Below are 25791 nucleotides of genomic sequence, written 5' to 3'. Positions count from 1 at the left end.
CTTCTTGGTGTGACCGTGATCGTGCAACAACTAGGATACGAACAACAGCATAGAAAAGCAGTGCGCAGGATATTATGTTCTCTTATTAGGTTTTCTTTTTTTTTTCGCGGCGGAGGGAAGGAGATAAAAAAGGAAAGCCTGATACCATTACTTGTCGAGTCGTCTGCCGCCCCCTAATTAAAGTATCTGTCAACGGGAATGTCGACGATGCCTTCAGATTAGCGTGAGCCAATCATAATTTACAGGAAGTCGCTCCGTTGTCGGGAATTAACAGAGGCGGGAAGTTGTGCAAACTGAGCTTGCAGCAAAGGTGGTCAAAGGTTTATTTTGGCAAAGGTAATGACAGATCATAGATGAGTTATGCCAAAAAGTTGAACAAGAATTGCTGCATGCTATCTCTGTGAGAGTAGCGTTTCAGTTGGTGAAGATACCGTCCTGCTTTGTGAAAATAAAGTTAAAGACAGGCCTGCACGGACTCCCCATGTGCCTTTTGTGGTCGCGTCGCATTAGCGCCTTCAAATTATATTTTGGCTCTCAAGCATGTATTTAAAGGATTTACCCTTTTTTGAACGAGCTGATCGGAGGATTTTTAAAATTTGTTTTCAGCAAAGGCTGATTTTGTGTAAGGCTCCAACGCTCTCAATCAACCCGACAAAATTGTCAGGTCAGACATTTCAAGGTCAGTACGTTTTCGTTACTGGCACGATCGTCTGGATCGATCGTCTCTTGATTTCAATTAGCCAATCAGGATAAAGTTTTATGTTGCCTTTTGTTTCCTGACCAATCAGAAAAAAGTCCAGATTCTGGACTGTTTACAGACGACTTGACAAGTAATTGTATCAGGCGTTCATTTTTCCGGTGACCCTTCCGCCGCGAGAAAAATAACGCCTAATCGCAGGTTAGCTGAGGAATGAAGTCGGTGATTTCTGGAGACAAGGAAGACTACAAAGCCATTCCCCGCTGCTGTTACGATTGAAAGTAACCAGCCGATGATATTGAACCAAACTTCCATTTCAGTTGACTTCTTGAAACAAATTGTTTCAGGTTATTCAGTTTAGGTTTGCAGAGGATCTGACATGATCTGTTGAATGCAAGGGGAAAATAACTTGTTTTTGCCGAACGTTATCGCTGTAACCGACGGCCTTTCCAAACGTGTTGCGAGAAATCGGATGACTCACTGACACAGCTTTCCTTTGGTCTTTTGAACTGATTTCAGAATCAAACTTGTTTTCAATCCTGCTGTTGAAATTTTCCAATAATCTTTCAATTGTGAATTTGGTTTATAACGTCAGTTGCGCATTTTGTCAGCACGGGTGACAATCAATCAACGGCGGTGAAGAAGGGGCTCTCTAATAATAAAAAATGAAATTTAAAATGCAAAGATATATTGCTATCAAAGTTGTTTCAGTTCGAAACTACCGTAAAGGAAACTGAAAAATAAACTCTTATTTACAAATTACAATAAAATACCCATTGTTGATATAGGTCTTTGGTTTTGTCTAGAAAATGAATAATAAAGGTTTTTAAAATGAACACCCTCGCATATGTTTGTAGAAAAAAGACAGTTTTTTTCCATTTTTTTCCCGGTGGTTATGTAATCAGCTTCAATATTGTCAATTTTCTTCCCGAAAAAAAGCCTGTGAGCCAGTCTGTCAGAAAAGGCGAATTAAAGACCAAGATGGTAGCTTATATATAGTTTATATAGCATTTATCGGGGGTTATAATGCATTTTAGATTAACGCTAGTTCTGTATTTGTATACATGTTACAAATTACGACCTTCTATTTTTCGGCCACAAGGAATTTCGCTGATAGTGGGCTAATATAATTGCACTTGTATATTAGACAAGGTTATCACATTATAATGGCGGATATTCGCTTTGGATAAAAAAGCCCCAGGTTTCTTCCGACAGTATAGACGACGCTAAATCGACTTTTAAAACAATATTTGTATCTACATGTAAATTATAAGCCAGCTCTCTGTAGCTGTAATTTAGTTCCCTCATTTGTAAACCGCGTCCGGTTGACATACATTTACGTAGCACTGTGTCTTTTAAGTAAAAAAATAGAACAAAATGTGTAGAAATCCCTTCTTTACGTGATGATTATGATTGATTCGTTTTCCGAGTTCAGTGGCTCATAGCCACTTCATTAGTAACATTTCTATTTACTCGTTAAAAATTCAACTTTATAACTTAATGGTCTATGACTGAGGATGACAAAAGATCTGTCGAAACATGTCTTTAAAACTCAAACATTTTGTCGTTTTTTCTTAAAATTTTGACTTGCTAGCCTGCAAGTTGCGCAAGCTAACAACTTTCCTGCTGCTATCTAGACCAAATAGTTAATTAAAATTTTGTGGTCACTACGAGCAATAATACTAACCAACTGATAAACAAAGAAAAACAAAACAAAATAGATGATTAACCGGAGGATGAACATCTAATCCAACCTCTTCTTTTGTGCAGAGCAAATAACATTCCACCTTTTATGATAAATCACCATGAAAACCATGATTACTGGACTGGGCTCGAGCAGCGAAACATGGCGGACACGAGGCGATCGAGCTCCTGATGCTATTCAACCTTGCAGCCGCGGTCATGGTTGTTTTCTCTTAATAATGATAAAATGACCGACGAACAAGCTAATTATCACGACACGAAAGAAAGAGGGAGAAAAAGAACACGAGAAGGAAGTTCACAAACGGACGATGAAGACGCGACCGAACATCACAGTTGCAGACAGTCCTGTGAACTATGCAAGGATACAATGAACGCAAGACTAGGCAGTATCGAAGAGAAGCTCAACATGCTGTTAGATGTGCTTCCTGAATTGGCAAATCATAAAAGTAGAATCACCCAGCTAGAAGAAGAAAATAAATCCCTTCAAACAAGCCTGCAAAATGCGCAAGCAGAGATCGAAGATTTAAAAACGCTGACAAGCACTGTGGAGTCTCAACAACGAAACATGAACACTGCCAAAGAGCAAATGGAGAAAGATATTAATGAATTACGTCGCCGGCACGTCAAACTGGAATGCCATAGCCGCAGGGGCAACCTAAAATTCTATGGCGTTAAAGAGCGAGTAAACGAATCGAACAATGACACCGAGACGGTTCTGAGAGAATTTATGCGCACAAAGCTGAAAATTCCACCCAGCGACGAAGAGCAGATACAATTCGATCGAGTTCATAGGATTTCTACTCGTAAACGCGATGGCCGAAGCTCTGGACCACGTCCAATAATAGTCAAACTCTCCGTTTATCAAGACAAGAACTTCATCAAGTCGTTTATAAAGAACCTGCCCAAAGGCACCAACATTGGAATATCCGACGATTTTCCCAAGGAAGTAGACGAGATAAGGAAGAGCTTATACCCCATTCTCAAAGCATCGAAACGTGATAAGAAAGAAGCTTATTTCAAAGTTGAAAAGCTTATCATTGATGGCTCACTTTACAGAGGACCCGAAACAGCTAATTTCCCCATTTACGGACGTTTAATGGACACTTAAGTGTAATATGACTAGTTAACTCTCCTGCTTCGTCGTTCAGCTCAACCATTGCTTGACGGCTGCTGTATCGGTTTTTTTTTTGTCCCAGTCAATAATGCCGCACAAATGCATAGGTAAGTCCGAGGTTGTTAGTAGTTTATATTGTTTCTGTTGTGTTTCTGTTGTAAGCATGTTCTATTACATATGTCTACATAACTCTAACTCGATCAACAAAAGGAAATTAATACCATGTTGTGAAATCTCGCTGCATAATGAGCGTTATAAGATAAACAAATGCTATATATATTTCTGGAATATTGTGACTTTGCCTTCTGCAGAGAATCTAAATGTACAAAATTATATCTTTTAATGTAAGAGGGTTAAACGGTTCGAGAAAACGAAGACAGGTATTTCGCTGGCTGCATCAGCAAAAATCTGACATAATTTTCTTGCAAGAAACTTATTCCTCACTAGACGCTATCGGAAGATGGGAGGCAGAATGGGGAGGCAAAATCGTATCTAGCCATGGCTCGTCTCACAGCAGAGGAGTTATGATTCTCTTTAAACCGCGGCTTGACGTTAATATTGAAAAAATTACCGAAGATAAATACGGGAGGTACATTGTGGCAGAAATTGTTATTGATAACACAAAAGTCATATTGGTTAATGTTTATGCACCAAACGATCCAAACCAGCAGGTTGTATTCCTTAGAGAGCTTTTGAATAATATTCTCAGTAACTATGACGGTAACGAAAACCTTGTTTTAGGGGGTGATTTCAACTGCCTAATCAACACTTTGGACAAAAGAGGCGGTAAACCGGTAGACCTGAAAAAAGCATCAACCATCGAATTCACGACTTTAATTAAAATGCATAATTTGCTCGACTCCTGGCGCTACAAAAATCCAGACTCGCTTGGCTTTACATGGGCGAACCCCTCAATGAAAATTCAGTGTAGACTAGATTACCTCTTCATTTCGGAACAATCTAGTAGTCGAATTAGCGAACGTAAAATAATCCCAAACATTTATTCTGACCATTCCGCAGTCGCTCTATCTTTTTCTTTCTCTGAGTGCGAACCCCCTCGTGGGCCTGGCTTCTGGAAATTCAACAACTCTTTGTTGTCTGACACCAATTACGTAAATTTGTTAAACTTTTTAATTCCAGTGTTTGCCATAAAGCATCAAGAAATTGAAGACAAAGGGCTGTTCTGGGAAATGATTAAAATGGAAATTAGAGCTTTTACAATACAATTCTCGAAGAAGAAAGCAAAATCTAAACGTGACGAAGAATCTGCTCTTTTGTTGGAAATGACTAAATTACAGTGTAAGCTCCAGACAGAGTACAGCGATTCTCTCAAAAGTGATTTAGAAAGAATAAAATCCAAGCTTGCCAGAATAGCAAGCGTCAAAACGCGAGGCACGATTATACGGAGCAGAGCGCGCTGGTATGAACACGGCGAGAGAAATAGTAAGTATTTTTACAGTTTAGAAAAAACAAACCACAGGAAAAAACATATAACGTCCTTAGTTATTAACGATCAAGAAAAAATTACTGACCCAAAGGAGATTCTTGAAGAGGAGGAGCGTTTTTTCAAACGGATATATACATCACAAAATATGAATCCGAACGACTATGCTTTCGACGAATTCTTTAAAACGGATAACGCGTTATCAGAAGAAAATGCAACAAGCTGCGAAGGTCTTATGTCCATCGATGAATGCGAGCGAGCGCTGCTGTTGATGAAAGGCAATAAAACACCAGGAACAGATGGTCTTACCGCGGAATTCTACCGCTACTTTTGGAATGCTGTTGGCAAATTCATGGTTGAAAAGAATAAGGTGAATGCGGAGTATTTAAAGAATTGGAGACCTGTATCGCTACTTAATGTTGACTACAAAGTTGCAACCAAAACTATTGCCCTTCGCATGGAAAGGATCCTGCCAAGCATAATCCATCCTTGTCAGTCTGGCTATGTAAAAGGAAGATTCATCGGTGAAAGTATTAGACTGATAGCAGACACAATGGACTTCACTAAAATAAACGATATACCAGGCATAGCTGTTTTCTTGGATTTTGAAAAAGCTTGTGATTCAATTGAATGGGACTTTATCCAAAAATGCCTCGAATCTTTCAAATTTGGCCCAAATCTTCGGCAGTGGATCAACGTATTCTATAAAGACATCTCCAGTTGCGTTATTAACAATGGTGTAGCCTCCAAACACTTCCTTTTAGAACGCGGTGTCCGTCAAGGTTGCCCTCTCTCAGGCATACTCTTTGTTATTGCTATGGAGCTCTTTGCCCAAAGTATTAGACGCTCCAAAGATATCAAAGGCATTAATCTGATACAAGGAGCTGAAGAAGTCAAGCTCTCACAATATGCCGATGACACTACCGCCCTTCTCGCCGATGTCCAGTCGGTTTCGAATTTATTTGACTTACTTTTGCTGTTTGAAAAATGCTCTGGTTTAAAAATTAACCAAACAAAATCAGAAATGCTTTGGCTCGGCTCCTTGCGTCATAGAAAAGATGCAATTTTTAACCTCCAAATAAGTGACGAACCAGTTTATGCTCTTGGGGTACACTTCACTTACAATAATGAAGCGTCTCAGAAGAAAAATTTTTTGGAAAAGTTAGGACCTTTAAAGAAAACTTTAAGTATCTGGTCCAGAAGAGACATATCCATTTACGGTAGAATAAACATTGTCAAAACATTAGCACTCTCCAAACTTGTGTTCATCTGCAGTGTTATTGAGACTCCAAAGAACTTTGCCAAAGAAGTCAATAATATAGTATTCGACTTTATTTGGAAGCAAAAACCTCCAAAAATAAAAAAGACCACCCTTATCAAAAAGAAATTAGATGGTGGTCTAGATATGAAAGATTTTGTTCTTTTCGACAAAGCTTTAAAATTGACCTGGGTTAAGCGCTTGTGTTCTGAAGTGGATGCACCGTGGCAGTATATTCCGAAATCGTTTCTGTCTAGTGTTGGCGGCACGGAGCTTTTTAAATGTAATTATGACTATAACGTTCTTGACCTTAACTGTCATCTTCCTGAATTTTACAGACAGATTATACATTATTGGCAGGAAATCGCGTCGACAGCACCTCACAGCAAGAACGAGGTACTCTCCCAAATAATCTGGAACAACAGATTCATTTTGATTAACAATAAATGGTATATCTACCTCGTTGGCGCGAAGCAGGAATACAACAAATTTCAGACCTTTTTGATGAAAATGAAAGTCGATTTCTGCCTTTCCTCACTTTTTCCAACAAATTTGCATTAGATTGCAATTTTTTACAATATTATAGCCTTATATCCGCGATTCCCCAAAGATGGAAAAAGCTACTTCATGTACATTCCGGCGACACTAGTGCTACTTCATCCATGCCGCCATTTTGTACTCTAACGTGCAAAATGTTGTATGAAAGGTTGTTACTTTGTGAAGATCTTCCCCCTCCCACCTCAGAGAAAAAACTTCAATCATACGGTATCTCAAAAGAGAATCTAAGTAAAATTTATCTTCTGTCATTTAAGGCTACAAAGGAAGTTAAATTAGCAATGTTCCAATATAAAATTATTCACAACATTTTAGCCACGAACAGTTTATTATACAAAATGAAAAAGGTTGCTTCCCCTTTCTGTCCGTTCTGTCCCTCTGATAGTCAAACTATACAGCATTTGTTTATTAGCTGCGTGCAGGCGTCTTCTTTTTGGGATAACTTCCAAAATTGGTTTCTGTTCGAAAGCAAAGCGAATTTACTTCTTTCCGAGCTAGACGTGTTATTTGGAATTACCCGTCCTTGTACGCACCGTTTAGCCCTCAATCATCTCATACTGCTGGGCAAATATTTTCTTTATGTCAACGCACTTAACAATGTCAAAGGCGTTTTTAATGACTTTATCTCATTAGTGCGCGAAAAAATCGAGACTGAAAAATATATCGCTGTCACGTCAAATGATGAGAAGAAATTTAAACAGAAATGGAAATTCCTTCTCAGCTAGTTAGAGTGTGTATTTTAGTAATGTAAGCAATGCAATTAATTTATACATTTAAATGTAACGTACCAGCGACTGTAATTAATGTATTGTTTAACTTATTGTAATGTAGTGTTAAATATGTAGTGTGCTGTAATTTAGATAAGTATGTATTGTATTGTTTCTAGTACCATGTAAATAGCTTGTGAGTGTTGTTTGTAATAAAAGTGCATTAAAAAAAAAAAAACCATGATTACTTAATTAAATTTAGTTTTCACTATATACAAGAACATATATGTATATCCATTAACTCAGAAAATGAAAATTAGATTTAATTGCAGTTATCACTAAAGGTGGATATTTTACTGCATTGCTTGGATTCACACCGTTGTGATAATTGTTCAGATCTATTCTCACTACGTGCTGAGAAAAGATTATGCAAACACACACTGCCTATTGACACAACATCTTACCTGCGAGTATCAGAAAAGATACATCTTATAAAATGAGGTTAAAATTAAATTACAAGTCTTGCTATTTTAATTTATTAACTGAAATCACGGACATGACGGACGGTGCTTTATTATTATACAAGTCTTAAAAAGGGGTTTTAAAATTTCGAACATTTGCTGCAATGAATAAGAATATATAGTAGATTTCAGAGGTGATTATAAGAATTGAAGCATTCTGATTGGTCGAGAAGCTCAGCTTATGAGGCTATATTCACCCCGCGCGAGGTGATTTTAGCTTTGAAGGCTTGGTTACTTAGCCATGTCACCCTTGACATCCAGGCAAGTAAACATGGCCGCATTTGCTGAGTGAAATTTTTCTTCGTTTGAAAGATACCAGTCCAAGTCATGGCTTTTTAAAACGTTGGGAATTTTGCAAACTGACCACCAAGGCTGTTGGACCGAAAATAGTTTCAAGAGATGGTTCTCAAGGCATTAGAAATGATCGTAAACACGGTTGTTTTGGCGATTGCACTCGGCCATGAGAAACTCAGTCAGATCGATTGAGCAAACATTACTCAGTTCTCTTCTGACCAGAACTACTCATTTCAAAAGCTGAGGATTCGCACATTTGCTAAGGAGTCACCAACAATCATACAAAGGTACCGTTCATTTATCTTTCTTACAGTTTTTGTTTTGTTCTGTTTTATTGCATTAACTCTTAAGTGTAAATTCTGATCGGAATCGATAAATTAAACAGGTTTACACCGTATGCAAGCGAACATTTGCGTTTGTTGTTTTCTTGTTGTCTTTTGTTATTTTGCAGTTCTTGATAATCACCTCTGAAATTTATACTAAAACAATTATTCGCCTCAGGCTCCGTGATTATTGTTGAATAATCCCCTCGACTTCGTCTCGGGGATTACTTAACAATTATTCCATGAGCCCGCGTTGGATACGAGGTGGTAAATAAAGCGAAGCGCCGAGTTGGCTATAACGACTCGTATCCAACAAGGGCGAATGGAATAATTGTTTTATTAAATTCTTCTCAAGTTTAAATCGACTGGACATTTCATTTTGATGTAAACGAAGTGATAGTATGAGGAGGCGCGAAAATTTCTGGCGCGGTGTTCACTTCTTGAGTTGAATGAAACATACGAGGAAAGCGAGCCAGAGAGTTTTCTTTCCAAGATTTTCCTCGAACAATCCCCTCTAAAGTCGTCTAAATATCCTGGAAATTGTGACAACAGTTAAGATTTACGAGAAGATCCGAAGCAAAAGCTTTTCTGGAAACTACAAGTCTTGTGCAAGTCGAACGAAGCAAGTGTTTACATTGTACTTCTTTACGGCTCCACGGCTGTCATCAAGACTGCTATTTTATTTGAAGCGAAATTCAGCTTAAAGTGGAACAGGTTTGTTGAAGTATAAAAGGACAAAACCAAGATTGAAAGGTAACAAACTTTACGGAAGTGCTGAGCCTAGTTTTATGACGTACACTGAATGAAACTGTGTCAGTTTGCCGTTCTTTCGTAAATTATTTGCTGCTTTTCTACTTTATTGACTCGCTCTTGTTGTGCCGGTGTTTACAAGTGTTATTAATTAAACTTTTCGCATCAATCCTTTTGTTTTGCGTAGTTAATTTTACTATGGCATTTCTGTGGTTGTGGTAGGCACCGCTGATTATTTCTTGTTATAAAGTTCGCCAAATTTGCTGTTTTTCAACCATTTTTCCGATGGAACCGTAGAAAAATTTTAGCTTGGCAAAAGTAACGCAATCATTTTCCAAATAAGGTCAAACTAAGGTATACGAGCTGACAACCGGGATTGAGTGAACCAATCAGAATGCTAGAAATGCAATATCCGTGGCTGAAAATTTAATAATCAACAATAATCACTTCGCCTTCGGCGAATAGTTGTTAATTAAACATGCGCCGCTTTGGCTTCTGCAAATTTAATTACATTAATACGGCTTCAGATGAGTCATCCTTTTGTTGATACGAAGCTTTGGCTTCGTCTTTAGATTGTGTATAAACAACACGACTACAATTTTATCGCTTTGTAGAAGAAACAGCATTTTTTCGCCCAGATCGGGCCTCAAGAGTAAAGATTTTACGGCTTTCTTACGAATAAAAATTGGCGGCTTTACCTGATCTTGCATCTAAAAAATAAATGTTTTGAAGTTGATACTAGTAATTGTAAAAGTAAAAGTAAATCATTTTCAAGAACAATACTAAATTTAGACAGGTAAGGTAGCAAGCCTTTGTCGTGTTCACGAGATAAACTGAAAAGGTTATTCCCTAGAGTAATTTCTTTGAGTTTAGATTGTCTAGTGAAACAAATGTCGCCCTTTTAGAGACTACATTCGGATTCCTCGTTTGAGTTTCCTCTGCAAATAAGCTTCTTTGTTTCCATCTTAATGTCCTTCTCCAAAAACGCGTAAACCAGAGGATTGACAGCAGAGTTGAGTACTAAGAATATACTGAGGATCTGGCCAGCTTTGTCGGACACTTGGCAAGAAAACGCCATGCACAAAACTAAGTAATTTACCACTATGTAGCATCCCAAGAAGAGCACGACAATAGCAATTATGAAACGAGCTGTGTTGTGTTCCCTATGTCGACGCGAAGTTGACAGCTGAGTGGCAGTTTCCGTGGATGAGTGACTAGGCTGAACCTGCAGTTCAATGGCCGCTTCTTGGCGCGACTGTGCACGTGCAACAACAAGAATACGAACAACGGCATAGAGGAGCAGCGCGCAAGATATTATGTCAAAGGCCGAGACGTCGGTTAACAGTAAAGCAATCCGCGCCGTGTTGGAGTTTATGGCGAACATTCCCACCAAAAGTGACAATGAGATTGCGAAGGGAATCAACCATGCTGTCAGGATAACCATTCCAGGGCGTCTCTTGGTTATGGAGGTGTTGTATCTGAGTGGGTGAACGATGGCGATGTAACGATCCCAAGTCAAGACGCAAAGATTTGTGACAGAAGAGTGGAGGAAGAACCAGAAGAACGCCATGTACACCCTAAGGTTGCACACCTTTGAGTAATTACAAAAATAACTTGAAGGGAAAACGGCGACTCCCACTCCAAAGTCCGCCTCTGCTAAGGAAAGGACGAACCAGTTGGCCGAGGAATGAAGTCGGCGATTTGTGGCGACAAGGAAGACTACAAAGCCATTTCCAATTGCCGTTACGACTGAAAGGAACCAGCCGATAACATTGAGCCAAATTTCCGCCACCATTTTAGCGAATGAAGAGAAGAATTGCGAATTCGTTTTGGCTGAGTTATTATCGCTTTCCTCGATAGGATTTACCAAGCGAGCATTTGACTATTTTTTTAAAGTAGACAAAGCTGTCCAATGCTGTGTGGAAAGCTGAGTGTGATCGGAAAGCAGTTTTCAGCTTGGACCGTACCCCCGGGCACCGCATTTATATTTTTTCATAAACCAAAAATGTTAATCAATGCTAACTGTCTCCCATGACAGCACGAATGAAGATCGGGAAAAGGTTTCTCGAAAACGGTAAACTAATAAAAAGATCTCACTGAAATAATAATAATAATGTGATGTTTAGATTAGCAGATTTAATAGAGTTTGTTGCTTTGGGGAAGTGATACATTTTTGAAGTGCATCACGTGATGAGTTCACTTCCAATAGAAAACGGCCTTTCTGTGGTGTGACAAAATGTATTAACGGCAGACATCATGCCGCAGACGCATACTGTTATTTACTAACCAGAGCACGCAAAAATTTACGACAACTTGAAACATCTCCATGTTTAGATCTTGTCCAATACTACGTGCCGAGAAAAGATTACGCAAACACACACTACAGTTGATACAACATGGAAGATCGGAAAAGGTACGTTATATGCATCTTATTAAAATGAGGTTAAAATTAATTAATAAGTCCCGCTATTAGCATTAATCTAAAATCACACGGAATGTGTTTTGTAATAAAAAGCCTTAAAAATTTGTTTTTAAATGAATAAGAGCATTTAAACATGCGCCGCTTTGGGTTTTGCTAATTTGCATTTTAAGAACTTCAGATGAGTCATCCTGTTGTTGACTCGAAGCTTAAGCTTCCTCTTCGGTCATGTTAAAACGACACTGCTACAATATGATAATTTTACCAGTTTCCCCGTCTAGAGCAGGCCTCATAAGTAAACATTTTATGGCTTCCCAAAACAATTGGCGGCCGGCCTTAAGGCACCCCACCTTGCTTTTTAAACTTTTTACCTCTCAAGTGACTATCAAGTAATGATTGTAAGTAAATGTAAATCAATGTTCAAGAACAATAATTTAGATAGGTTAGGTAGCAAGGTTTTGTCTTGTTTACCAATAAACTGAGAAAAAATATTATCTTAAGTGATTTCCTTAAATTAAAACTACTGTGATACAAATGTCACCTTTTTAGAGACTACATCGGGAATTAATCTTTGCATTAGTTTTCTCTGCAAATAAGCTTCTTTAATTCCAACTTAATGTCCTTTTTCAAAAAGGCGTAAACCAGAGGATTAACAGCAGGGGTTCTTCGTGATTGATGTACGTCATAAACGACAAACGTCGGCTTATAAGGGATAACTACTCAAGCCATAACAGAGATCTGCCATATTTTATTGTGAAAAGAGTGATGGCCTTGAGCAAGCGTATCTGCATAAGGTTTCATGGGATTGTTTGGGTTTTTGGGAGGGGGTGAGGGTAACAAATATCGAGGGACAGAACTCAGAAAAAAATGCTGAATGCCATTGTGATTTTAGGGTTAACTATAAGTCTAGAGAAGACAACGAACGAGTGAGAGAACTTAAAGAGGACGACAGTGAACATGTGGAGCTGCATGGTGCATTTTCCTCCTCGAGAAATGCATGAAGATTGTACTGTAAGACTGGCCTCGACTTAGAAATAATTGCAGTGAAACCAGGTGCTCTTTTCCACGTAACTTTATTTGCAATGTTTCGTTGCAGTGTTCCGATGTTGATTAGCAGTTTAGATTAGCAGATAAGAATTCATCCAGTGTTTATAGGATAAATTTTACGGTTATTCATCTTATTTTTTATTAGTTGAAATTTTCATACAAATAATAATAGAGAAAAAGTACTTTCGACTATTACCGAGGAAAACAGTGAGTTTTTTTTTACGAAAAGTAGGGGAACGTGGAGGCTTGAGGAGAAACAAATTACAATTACAAATTTTGGACAGTCAGTAAGTGTTTTGTTATACTTGTCTTAACCATGTTCTGCAAACAACTGAATTTTTCACGTTTCTGCCGGTGTGGAATTGAACCCTGCCTAGGCATATTCAATTGAAAATAAATTCTGACTACGACCCATTTATGGCGAAGCTCCAGCACGCTAAGTGCGTCAGCGGAGCACCATGGGTAAGGAAATTTGGTAAACTCATGAAGCCGAAAAAGTTTGGTTATCGAGTGAGCGTACGGGGCGCGCCTACAGACTCTCGGGGAGGGGAAGTGATACAGCTTTGAAGTGCATCACGTGACGAGCGTTCGTCCAACAGAAAACGGCATTTCTGTTGTGTGGCATAACAAAAAATATTAACGGCAAGCATCATGCCACAGTTGCATATTGTTATTTGCTAGCACGCAAAAATTACCCGTCAAAAGAATTAACCTGTACATGGCATGTTGACTCAATCCAACCTAAATAAAGTAACCCTTTAAGCTCCAAGCCAAATCGCCTTTTTTCCTAAATAAATGAATATAAAGCAGTTACCCATGTATGATACACCATTTATATAAGATTATTAAAGATAGAAAACAAAATGGCGAGGGATCCTAATAAAAACCACGGGGCTTGTAAGCTTAAGTTCCCTCACAAGAAAAACCATTTTGCATTTGAAACATATTGGTCAGTTAAAATCATAAAACGCTTCGAATACAGGGAAAGTTGTTCCACACCACATGATGAGAAAAAAAGTTTTAAAAGTTTTTTTTTGTGGGTGGTAACCAACAGGAAGTAGGTACAATTTTATCTCGTCATCACTGCCCCAGGGATCCCAGCTAGAAAATCTTTATTTCGAATTCGGGTTTTTCTTATATTCGTCGACGCCAATTTCATGTTGATATGAGCCACTTGACTCCAGACGTTTATAGCGGAGCTCCCAGCGGCCCGAAGGGCCGCAGAGCAGAGCCCCATACCCATAGAAAATAAACAGAACCATGCTTTTGTTTTTTTCATGGTCATCATGGCTAGCGGTATGGTTTGCGGGCGCGTGCGCCTAACGACGACGTCGCCCCAACATGGCGGCCATACTCCAGAAAAAGGTTGGTAAGGTTAACGACAGCTTACATCTTTAATATTGGATATCCATGTTATGGTCAATTGACACCTGTCAAAACAAGGTATCCAATGGCCAATATCACATGACCATATCGCGGGCTCAGATATAGAACTCTTAGAGGCCGAATGTTTTTCTGAAGTTCATCGCTGTCCATGTAATACGCATTGGATCGCGGAATCAAGTGCTATATTTTTTTTTCTGTTAACGGTCAGTAAATTAGGATTAACAAAAAGGACAAAGTAAATAACCGGGGAGCTCCGCTTTTAGGCTTGGCTAAATCTATTTTAATAAAACCTTAACGGCCATTGCAAGCCCGACAAACATAGGACAAGACGACGATCCGCCCATGGACATGACGGGAATTCTCCCCGGAATTCTCAAAGGTCTTCAAACTTCGCTCGCTCAACTCGCTAAAAACTCCAAGCTCAAACGGAAGCTCTCCAGAGCTTGAGGGAAGATTTCATACTCCGCTAAGATGACGAGAGCAAACTTGTTTGGAGATGACCTCTCAAAACATCTCAAGGATTTGTCCGAGGGTAAAAAGACAGGACAACAAATGCAAAAGGCTTCTTGGCATGCCCTCATTCGGGTTTTGCATATTCTCAACGGAAAAAATTTCAGAGGTTCAAGCCATATGATCAGGAACATAGTAAGTGGCAGCAAATTCCCAAACCGCCAGCATTTTTGGGGCACGGCCGCTCGACAACGAACACTTCCAAGAAAAAGATTACGGCCACAAGCATAAAAACTCAGTGAACTCTGTAGAACCTCCATGTAAACAGGTAAGTGTACAAGGGGGTCAAAAAACTGGTGGATTATGGGACCTGGAAGAGCAAGCATTCCATATACATTACTTAGAACTGAAAGCAGTTCTGCTGGGTTTGAAGTCCCTGTGTGCTACTATTTATAACAGACACATTCGGATACAATCTGATAATACCACTACAGTTGCATATGTAAATGTCATAGGAGGTACAAAAGCTGCCGACTGTAACGATTTGGCACAGCAAATTTGGCGTTATTGTAGGAAAAGAGAGATTTGGCTTAGTGCTTGCCATATTCCTGGTTCCACCAGTGTTGATGCTGACACTGAATCTAGAAAAACTAACAGTTCTACTGAGTGGTCTTTACGCCCAGATGTGTTTGCAGGCATTAATACAATGTGGGAACCCTTTTGTGTGGACCTTTTTGCATCGAGAGTTAATTTTAAGGTTTCCACCTATGCGTCATGGAAACCTGACCCCGGTGCAAAATATATTAATGCCTTTTACATGAGTTGAAAAGAATGCTATTTTTACGCTTTTCCACCTTTCAGTGTTATCGCAGCTTGCCTACAGAAGATAGAACAGGACCAAGCAACCGGTGTACCTGTAGTTCCAATTTGGCAGACTGAACCTTGGTTCACCACGCTCCTTCACCTGTTAGTCGACTATCCCCTCCGTCTTCCACATTCGAATCACCTACTGATGCAACCTCACAACGGTGCACTGCACCCCTTCGGAAACAAATAAAACGGATGGTCTGCAAGCTCTCCGGCAAAGCCTCCAGCAGAGACTGAATGTGTCAGACAAAGCTGCAAAAATCATACTCCAGTCTTGGTCAACAGGAACACAAAAGCAGTACAAGCCGTACATCACACAATGGATTGCCTTTTGTAGTGAACGGGAGAATGATCCCTATGACCCGCCTTTGACAACAGTTTTGGATTTTCTGGTCACCCTATATGACATAGGACTGTCTTACACCACCATCAATACTGCTCGGAGTGCCATATCAGCTTTTGCTGTCCCAAAGAATAACATTGGCATTTGTCAGTAATCCACTCATTTCAAGGTTCATAAAAGGTGTCTTTAAGGGCTCTCCACCAACTCCTCGTTACCATTCTGACTACTTGGGATGTGAAACCTGTCTTAACCTATCTTTCATCCCTCAACCCTGTTGAGGAACTTGAGTTAAAAACTCTTAAACTTAAGCTGCTTATGCTGATGTCATTGGTCTCAGCACAAAGAGGACAGAGTTTGCATATACTGGATATTGCTTACATGAAGGAAGCACCTGATGGTTTTGAATTTTTACTCTATGAACACATGAAGCAAACTAAGCCTAGCTACAAAGCTCCGTCAATTATCTTGAAAGCTTTTGAAGCTGATTCATCACTCTGTGTAGTTACCTGTTTGAAGGAATATCTTAAGCGTACCAAGTCCTTAAGAGATTTAGAAACGAAACTTTTTATTAGTTTTGTTAAACCTTACAAGAGAGTATCCAGGGAAACTATTTCTAGATGGATCCGTTCAGTCATGGAGACTGCTGGTGTAGACACTAACGTATTCAAACCCCACAGTACAAGAGCTGCAGTTTCCTCGAAAGCTAAAGCAGCATGTGTCCCTGTTCATGACATTCTGCGAACTGCTGGATGGCCATCCTCTATATGTTTTGATTTATTTTACAATAAATCAGTGGAGTCGTCTAATTTTGCATCAGCCATCCTCCACAGTGACTAAAAAGGGCAATTTATCTCAGCCTTGTTGTTACTCATAGCTCCATTACAGCATTGTCTGCCTAGAACATATTTGGACATTATGTCTTAAATTTCCCTTATAGGTGAACCATTGCTATTGTTATGTTACAAGTTTTGTTGAATTCTGTTTATAAATACATCTTTGTTGCTGATCCTGTACACAGTTTTGGGATTTTTTCCTCGTGCATGTGACTGTCTTAGTTTTGAAATCTCATGGGATCCCTGGGGCAGTGATGACGAGATAGAATTGAGAAATTAAACGAGACTTTTGATTGGAATTCTAGCGAGTCATCAAACTGCTCCAAGGGATGACATGCCCACCCATTGTTCCCTACCCATTATCTCACTATTTTACTTGGGGTCTGTTTTTCACAATGCCCTGTTTCTTCTTTTTGTAAAACACCATAGTTAGTAGACACTCACATTCGGCTGTAAATACTGGTTATGCGCATGCGCTTGGCAATCTTATGTGATCCCTTGGAGCAGTTTGATGACTCGATAGAATTCCAATCAAACTTCAACTTACAGGTAAGTCTCGTTTAATTTCTCAATTTTATGCTTTCAAAATAAATATCTTTTCAAGGCAGTTGTGGTGCCAATAATTTAAATTAATTGGACAAATATTATTCTCTGATGACATTATGTGGCACTGAGAGAACCTTCTGCAAAAAATATCGAAAAAGGCTTAGCCAGAAAAATCAGAGTTACATCAAAGGGAGAATTTGCTCGACAGGAAAAAAGTAATTTTACATGCAGTAATATCTGTTCCGTATCGCAAAGGAAATCACCACAGAAATAGTTAATTAAAATTTGTGCTTACTACAGCTAATATAAATAGACAAATGACAAACTCACAGGTTTGCAGTTTTCACACCGTTGTGACATGTTTGGATGTGTTCCTAGAAACAGACGTGCTGATTTAAGATTATGCAAACATACTACAGTGGAACCCCGATATAACAATATGCCAAGGGGGCAGTAAAATTATATCGTTATATCGAGGAATCGTTATATCGGGGTTCCGTCCCATACATTTTACTATTGCCGGGACATAACATATTCATCGTTATATCGGGAATATCGTTATATCGAAGATCGTTATATCGGGGTTCCACTGTATAGCTGCTGTTGACAACTTGAAACATATATGTTTAGATCTTCTTCCACTTCGTGACGAGGAAAGATTATGCAAACACACACTTCAGTTGATACAACATGGAAGATCGGAAAAGATACATCTTATTAAATGAGGTTAAAATTAAATTACAAGTCCCGCTATTTTTATTGACTGAAAATCGCAGACTGTGTTTTATAATAACAATTTCTAAAAATGTGGTTTTTAAAATCTCGAACATCTGATGCAATGAGTAAGACGAACATGCACCTCTTTCAGTTTCTGCTTATTTGCATTTACAGACTGAGCACATCCTTTTGTTGACTCGAAGCTTAAGCTTCTCTTCGCTCATGTTAAAACGACACGGAGTTTCTACCAAAGACTTCTGTAACTATGCAAGGACCACTCTGACAAACAGGAGCAAATTGTAGCTGGATCTTGGTGTAGATCAGGATCAGCAGTAGACTTGATAAACAATAAACTGATGAAGGTTGGTTTTGTTCAACCCAATATATTGGGCCGAAATAAATTTCTAACATCAGTCCCTAGCTGTTTGATCAGCCCTGCATTTAAAGTTTGTTTAGTAAAGATTATATCGCTCTCCTCAAAAATTGACAGCTTTAGGCACCATCCCTTCGCTTCGAAAATAAAAATATGTTAAAATTTTTACCTTACAAGTGCCTCTCAAGTAATGCATGATTACAAGTAAATGTAAACGTTGATGTTCAAAAACAATAATTTAGATAGGTTAGGTAGCAGGGCTTTGTCTTTTTCACGAATAAACTGAGAGCCCTGCATTTAAAGTTTCTTTAGTAAAGATTATATCGCTTTCCTCAAAAATTGACAGCTTTAGGCACCATCCCTTCACTTCGAAAATAAAAATATGTTAAAATTTTTACCTTACAAGTGCTTCTCAAGTAATGCATGATTACAAGTAAATGTAAACGTTGATGTTCAAAAACAATGATTTAGATAGGTTAGGTAGCAGGGCTTTGTCTTTTTCACGAAAAAACTGAGAAAAAATATAAACTTTAGTGATTTTCTTAAATAAAGACTACTGTGATACAAATGTCACCCTTGAAGAGACGACATGTACATCGCGAATTAATCTTCGCTTAAGTTTTCGTTGCAAATAAGCTTCCTTATTTCCATCTTAATGTCCTTCTTCAAAAACGCGTAAACCAAAGGATTCACAGCGGAGTTGAGTACTAGGAGTATACTGACGATCTGGCCAGCTCTATTGGGCACTTGGCAGGAAATAATAATGCTGCACAGAACTAACCAGTTAACCACAATGTAGCATCCCAAGAAAAGCACGACAATAGAAATTGTGAAGGTAGCTGTGTTTTGCCTTCTTCGTCGACGGGAATTAAGTTGCAGCTTCAGGGGATGAGTGGCTTGGTTGAAGCTGCAGTTCAATCGCCGCTTCTTGGTGTGACTGTGCACGTGCAACAACTAGGATACGAACAACGGCATAGAAGAGCAGCACGCAGGATATTATGTCAAAGGCCGAGACGCCGACTAGTCGAAATGCATTCTGCGCAGTGATGGAGTTTGTGGCGTACATTCCCACCAAAAGTGACAGCGAGATTGCGAAGGGAATCAACCATGCTGTCAGGATAACTATTCCGGGGCGTCTCTTAGTTATGGAGGTGTTGTATCTGAGTGGTTGAACTATGGCGATGTAACGATCCCAAGTCAAGGTGCAAAGATTTGTGACTGAACAGTGGAGGAAAAACCAGTAGAAAGCCACGTATATCCTGACGTTGCACACCACTGAAAAACTACAAAAATAACTCGATGGAAAAACGGCGACTCCGACCGCAAAGTCAGCCACTGCTACGGAAAGAACGAACCAGTTGGCTGGGGAATGTAGTCGGCGATTTTTGGCGATAAGAAGGACTACGAAGGCGTTTCCAATTGCTGTTACGACTGAAAGTAACCAGCCGATAGAATTGAGCCAATTTTCCACCATCATTTTAAGCGAATGAAGAGACCGAACTCTGAATTTGTTTTGGCTTAGTTTTTATCGCTTTCCTCGATGGGATTTACCAAACGAGCATTCGCACACTTTTTTTTTAAAGTAGAAACAGCTGTTCACAGCTTTGTGAAAACCAGTCTTATCGGAAACCCGTTTAATTTTCAGCGTGGGCCTTACACCGGGGCACCGTATTTATAATTTTTCGTAAACTTACAATGTCCACCGATGCCGTATCTAATTTGCATGCCAGCTGACTGTCTCCCACGACAGCACGAATGACAATTAATACAGATCAGGAAAAAGATCCTTAAAAAGGTGAACTAATAAAATGATATTACGGAAATAATAAGAATAAACACCGATATTGTGTCTTTTTTCGGCGATCACGTATATTTGGTGAGAGGTTCTTAGTGATTCGATGTACGTCAGGAACGTGTCAAACGTTAGGTTATAAGGGATAACAACTTAAAGGGACTGTGTCACGGATTTTAGCCAAATTTAGGCATGTGAAATGACCAACAAATTCAGTGAAATAAAAAAATAACCTCTTAAAACAGTGAAGGGACATTTCAATAACACAGCAAAAACAAAAGAAGGTACGGATGGCAAAATATGAAGAAGATTGAACGGATTGCGATATGGGTTTTTGAAATCTTGTTGGGCTGAACAGTTTTCAAAGTTATAGTTTCGTTTGCTTGTAACTTTAAACTATAACGCCCGGGAGACACATTTGGTAGCAATAAAGCTATGGTTTTGTCATTTAGACTCATAGAAGTAATTTCTTTGCAAACATTAAGTTTCATAGCGAGTATTTGGCAAAGCTTAATAAAATAATCTTAACTCAGCCGTGACACAGTCCCTTTAAACCACAGCCGAGATCTGCAATATAGTAATATTTCGGTTTATGCACGAACAATATGAACCGGAACTTGTCAAAACTCAAACGGAACTTCGTTACTTGATCGAACAAATTTTAATTGGATTTGCAAGTAGCTGAAGAAAACTGCTAATCAATATTGGAACAATAAAATAAACACCACAACAATAAAGTTGCACAAAAAGAACATCTGGTTTCGTTTTTAACCTTGAAATCACCATCGCATTCAGCGTTCTGTTCCTTCATTCTTCTTTGTTTCCCCTCAAATTATCTCATAAACGCTCGCGCCGACAATCTTGGCCCAAGCTGCAAGGTACCGGGGTAACTTTTTTATCCTTAGTCGTAAAAGTCGTTTATATTATATCAAGTTGCGCTTCTTATTATTTCAAGCTGAGGCTTTTGGCAACTGGGTGCCTTTTCGTGGATCTGTATAAGTCAACCGAACAACTTCTTATCGTGATTGATATTTTTATTTCCCACAGACTAAACGAACTCCATGTTCAACTTCGACATTTTGCTTGAACCTTTTAAAATGTGCATTGAGATTATACTCAATTGAAAGTACGTTGCAGCCCCTAAACACTTGATAGAGAAACGATGATCTATGGTCTTGTAAATGTGAGAATCAAGTTTAAAACAGTTCGGTGTTATTCTACCGGTAACGGGACAGTTTTCTTCTGTTTCTTAGCTCGTAGATCTTAGGGGACACTTTTCCAATGGGCTTCTCCAAAGTTGAACTGCTTTGCTTGTCAAGGTAGAGTTACAGAACTGAAGTGAAAATTAGCTCATGATGTTAAGGGTCTACTCTGACTTTTCTCAAATGCCGCCAAAATTTCGCGATGGCAGTATTACAAACCGACGCTCTAGTAGACTACTGCCAAAACGTAAAGGAATCGCCAGTCGGCTAGTCTGTGTACAATCGTTTTCTTTTTCTAGCAGGGACGGCGGAGCCGGGGGGGGGGGGGGGCTTAAGCTCCCCCAATTTTTCCGAAAAAATAAAGACTTACTAAGAGAAGAGTCTCTTAAGCCCCCCACTTAAAGTCACTAGTCAGCCCCCCACCTGGAAAACTGGAAAACTTCCCGCCGTCCCTGTCTAGCGGGCGACGCGAAAAAACAAATCCGCATTGAAATCAGGCATCCTCGTGTTTTCCCTCACTTGAATAATTTTACTATTTGATAATGTTAATCATCATTATTCATGCTAACATTAATTTATACGGAAATATCGTTTGTCACATATAGCTCCATATTGTTATTTTTTGTCATTTTTTTCGGTCATTAATCACATATTTGTTTGTGGTAATTTTAACAATTATGTTCGATCCCATTAATCATCAATTGCAAATACACATCAATTAATAGATATTTTGTCATTCCAAATAAAAAGAGAACAAATTTGTTCAAAGTTTTTTTTTGTGATAACTGCCAAAAGCAGTTTATAAGGTTTATTTAGCCGGGTTTCCCATAGCAAAATCTAAATAAACCAATATTCAGTTCTTGTGTGGACAGTTTAATAAGATTCCAACTTTCTTATTGGCAAAGTTGGCAGCTTTTAATTAATCCCGTTAAAATCAGCACTGACGTTCTACAAAAATTAACATGTGGTTAAATTTATTTATAAATCTCAAACTAATTTCGTCATTTTGCCGCTATCGTAAATTGCCTTTGAGTTGCGTAAACTGCCAAGAAAAAAGCTTTTCTCTTTCCTTCATTAAAATGCTACCCTGGGTGCCAGAGGGGTTTTTTCTTCGCCACTCTCTCGACAATCGCGACTTCGCCACTCTTTGTCGCCGCAAAAACAAAACTCTCTGGAGCCCAGGGTCTTAAAATACGAACGAGAAAATACTTTATGCAAATGTCACTTTTGAAACCACATCACGACGATCTACGCTTTAGTTTTCTCTCCGACTGCAGAGTAGCTTGTTTAGTTCCATTTTAATGTCCCTCTTTAAAAACGCGTAGACCAGGGGATTCACAGCGGAATTGAAAACAAGAAGACAAGTGACGACCTGGCCAGTTTTATCGGACACTTGGCAAGAAAAAGTTAAACACAAAACTAAAGAATTTACCACTATGTAGCATCCCAAGAAGAGCACGACAATAGCAATTATGAAGCAAGCTGTACTATGCTTTCTACGTCTCCGCGTAGTTCTGGCTTCTGTGGTGGCTTCGGAGGATAGGTTAGACTGAATCTGTAGTTCTATAGCAGCTTCTTGGCGTGATCGTGCTCGTGCAACAACTAGGATACGAACAACAGCATAGAGGAGCAGTGCGCAGGAGATTATGTCAAAGGCCGAGACACCGGTTAATCGTAAAATTTTAAACACAGTGTCGGAGTTTGTGGCGTACATTCCTCCCAAAAGCGACATCGAGATCGCGAAGGGAATCAACCATGCTGTCAAGATAACCATTCCAGGGCGTCTCTCAGTCATGGACGTATCGCATCTAAAAGGATGAACGATGGCAGTGTAACGATCCCAAGTCAAGACGCAAAGATTTGTGACTGAAGAGTGGAGGAAAAACCAATAGAATGCCAAGTACACCCTGACGTTGCACACCATTGAGTAATTACAAAAAAAACTTGACGGAAAAACGGCGACTCCAACACCAAAGTCGGCCACTGCTAAGGAAAGGACGAACCAGTTGGCCGAGGAATGAAGTCGGCGATTTGTGGCGACAAGGAAGACAACAAAGCCATTCCCCGCTGCTGTTACGATTGAAAGTAACCAGCCGAGAATATTAAACCAAACTTCCATTTCAGCTGACTTCTTAAAACAAATTGTTCCAGGTTATTTAGTTAAGGTTTGCAGAGGATCTGTTAAATGCAAGGGAAAAATAATTTGTTTTTGCCGAACGTTATCGCTGTAACCAACGGCCTTTCCAAACGTGTTGGGAGAGTTTCGGATGACTCACCTGACATAGCTTTCCATCTGTCTTTTGAACTGATTTCAGAATCAAACCTGTTTTCAATCCTGCTGTTGACATTTTCCCATAAACTTTCAATTGCGAATTTGGTTTATGACGCCAGTTGCGCATTTTGGCAGCCGGAACGGCGGTGAAGAAGAGGCTCTCTAATAATAAAACTGAAATTTAAAATGCAAAGATACGAATTGCTATCAACGTTGTTTCAGTTCGAAAATATCGTAAAGGAAACTGAAAAATAAACTCCTATTCACAAACTACAATGAAATTCTTATTGTTGATGTAGGCCTTTTGTTTTGTGCATGGGGAAAAAAGTGTGGATCCCCGGGGTGGGGATCATCCAGAAAAGGAATAATAAACGTTTAATAAACACCCTCACATATGTTTGTAGAAAAAAAGACAGTTTTTTCCATTTTGTTTTGTAAAAACACAACCAGACTCAAGACAGCGTAATCAATAGAAAGCGATGATCTATGGCCATTAGAATAAAACAATCATAAAGTTTTAATGAGAGATTGCAAGCTTAAAAATATTAATATCGACATTGGAATTTTATACTCAGACTTCTACCATACAAAACAATTTCTAAACGTTTTAATATATTCAGAGTGAAGAGAGCATGATCAATAGGAAGCGATGAATTATGGACTTTTGAATAAAGTTTTATTGTGAGTTTATGTGACATTCAAAGCTTATATAAAGTTTAGTATTGACATAGGCATTTTATACTCAGACTTAATCAGACCAAACAATTTCTAAAAGGTTTAAACATACCCAGAACATGATCAAAAGAAAGCGATGACTTATGAACTTTTGAATAAAGTTTTATTGTGACATCCAAAGCTTATATGAAAGTTTAGTATTGACATCGGCATTTTATACTTAGGCTTACATCAGACCAAACAAGCTTAAGGTTTAACCCTTAACATGCTAAGCCCGGATTTTTCCGGGATTTGAAGGAATAGCCATTCTGCCACTTATGACGTCACCAATTTACACGTCAGCAGATTTTTGTGATTTGCATCCTTTAGAGCGTGGATAGATCTTTCCATAGGACTGTCCATCTTCAATATTGACTGCATTCCGACAGATCAGAGCTAATCGAAAAAAACGTGATCAGTTTTTGGTGTAAAATTGGTGCTAAAACAGGCTAAAATACCCGTACTTGATAATGATCTCCTTTCCAGGGTTTTCCATTGATTCAGGTCAAAACTTTTCAGGCCAGTAGAAAGGGTGCACAGAGTAAAAGATAGAGAGAATAAGAAAGCAGAGAAAAACGAAAAGGAAAGGAGCAAGGAAAAAAATCGGAACGGTTCAGCAGAGAAAAAAAAAATCCTTCTTTCGAAGGCTCATAACGTTCGGATTATCACTGTTTTTTGGATTTAGTGAAAAACGTGAAATTTTATCACCAATTTCTAGGAGACATTACTTTCGAAACTGCATCGTATCATGTTTTTGGTGTGGGTATTATTTATTTAACAATTATTCGCCTCAGGCTCAGTGATTATTCAACAATAATTACTGAGCCTGAGGCAAATAATTGTTTTAGTATAATTTTTAGAGGTGATCATCTAGAACTTAAAAAAATAACGATAGCAAACAAGAAAACAGCAAACACAAGTGTTCGCTTGCATACGGTGTAAACCAGTTACCTTTGTATGATTGTTGATACTTCTAATCGAATGTGCGAATCCTCTAAAAATGAGTAGCTCCGGTGACAAGAGAACTAAATAATGTTTGCTCAATCGATCTGACTGAGTTTCTCATCGATCGCCAAAACCGCCGTGTTTACGATCATTTCTAATGCCTTGAGAACCATCTCTTGAAAATATTTTGGTCCAAAAGTCTTGGTAGTTAATTTGAAAAATTCCCAATGTTTCAAATATCCAGGACTTGGACTGGTTTCTTTCAAATCAAAGAAATTTTCATTCAGCAAAAGCGGCCATGTTTACTTGCCTGGAGGTCAAGGGTGGCGTGGCTTAGTAACCAAGCTTTCAAAGCTATAATCACCTCGCGCGGGGTGATTATAGCCTCATAAGCTGAGCTTCTTGACCAATCAGAATGCTTCAATTCTTATAATCACCTCTGAAATTATACTAATGTCTGTTAAACCCTATATTATGTCTGTGTTGCCCGCAACGATCTTATTTTTTATTTCATTCAT

General features: G+C 38.9%; 3 protein-coding genes across 4 annotated transcripts; all 3 read right to left on the bottom strand.

The window, feature by feature from the left end:
• Positions 1-9891: 9891 nt before the first annotated feature.
• On the bottom strand, positions 9892-20056 carry LOC144650368 (adenosine receptor A2a-like). Its single transcript, XM_078510028.1, has 2 exons — positions 19963-20056; positions 9892-11294 (listed from the first exon to the last, which is right to left on the bottom strand). The coding sequence occupies exon 2, from the start codon at positions 11160-11162 to the stop codon at positions 10269-10271; it is 894 nt and encodes a 297-aa protein (XP_078366154.1). The 5' UTR covers positions 11163-11294; positions 19963-20056; the 3' UTR covers positions 9892-10268.
• LOC144646769 (alpha-2C adrenergic receptor-like) lies at positions 18952-19822 on the bottom strand. The gene is given in 2 exon segments (XM_078506459.1): positions 18952-19236; positions 19238-19822. Coding segments are annotated over 2 exon segments (870 nt in total).
• A 2221-nt stretch (positions 20057-22277) lies between the features above and the next one.
• Positions 22278-23765, bottom strand: LOC144650356 (trace amine-associated receptor 8a-like). Of its 2 annotated transcripts, none has more exons than XR_013570101.1 (2): positions 22542-23607; positions 22278-22429 (listed from the first exon to the last, which is right to left on the bottom strand). XR_013570101.1 is itself a non-coding variant. In XM_078510014.1 (2 exons), exon 2 carries the CDS (start codon positions 23459-23461, stop codon positions 22598-22600), a length of 864 nt encoding a protein of 287 aa, XP_078366140.1. In that variant the 5' UTR covers positions 23462-23520; positions 23619-23765; the 3' UTR covers positions 22278-22597. The 2 variants fall into 2 exon arrangements, 1 of the variants encoding a protein (XP_078366140.1); XM_078510014.1 differs by adding an exon at positions 23619-23765 and having other exon boundaries at positions 22278-23520.
• Between the last annotated feature and the right edge of the window lie 2026 nt (positions 23766-25791).

This window comes from Oculina patagonica, chromosome 1 (assembly GCF_052425735.1).
Source record: "Oculina patagonica isolate OP01 chromosome 1, crgOcupat, whole genome shotgun sequence".
Lineage (NCBI taxonomy): Eukaryota > Metazoa > Cnidaria > Anthozoa > Scleractinia > Oculinidae > Oculina > Oculina patagonica.
The sequence above is the reverse complement of the archived record's forward strand: the minus strand, read 5'-3'. Positions and strand labels throughout refer to the sequence as shown.

Excerpts from the sequence above, each read along its gene's own strand:
- LOC144650368 (XM_078510028.1), bottom strand. The coding sequence starts at position 11,162 with ATGGTGGCGGAAATTTGGCTCAATGTTATCGGCTGGTTCCTTTCAGTC.
- LOC144650356 (XM_078510014.1), bottom strand. The coding sequence starts at position 23,461 with ATGGAAGTTTGGTTTAATATTCTCGGCTGGTTACTTTCAATCGTAACA.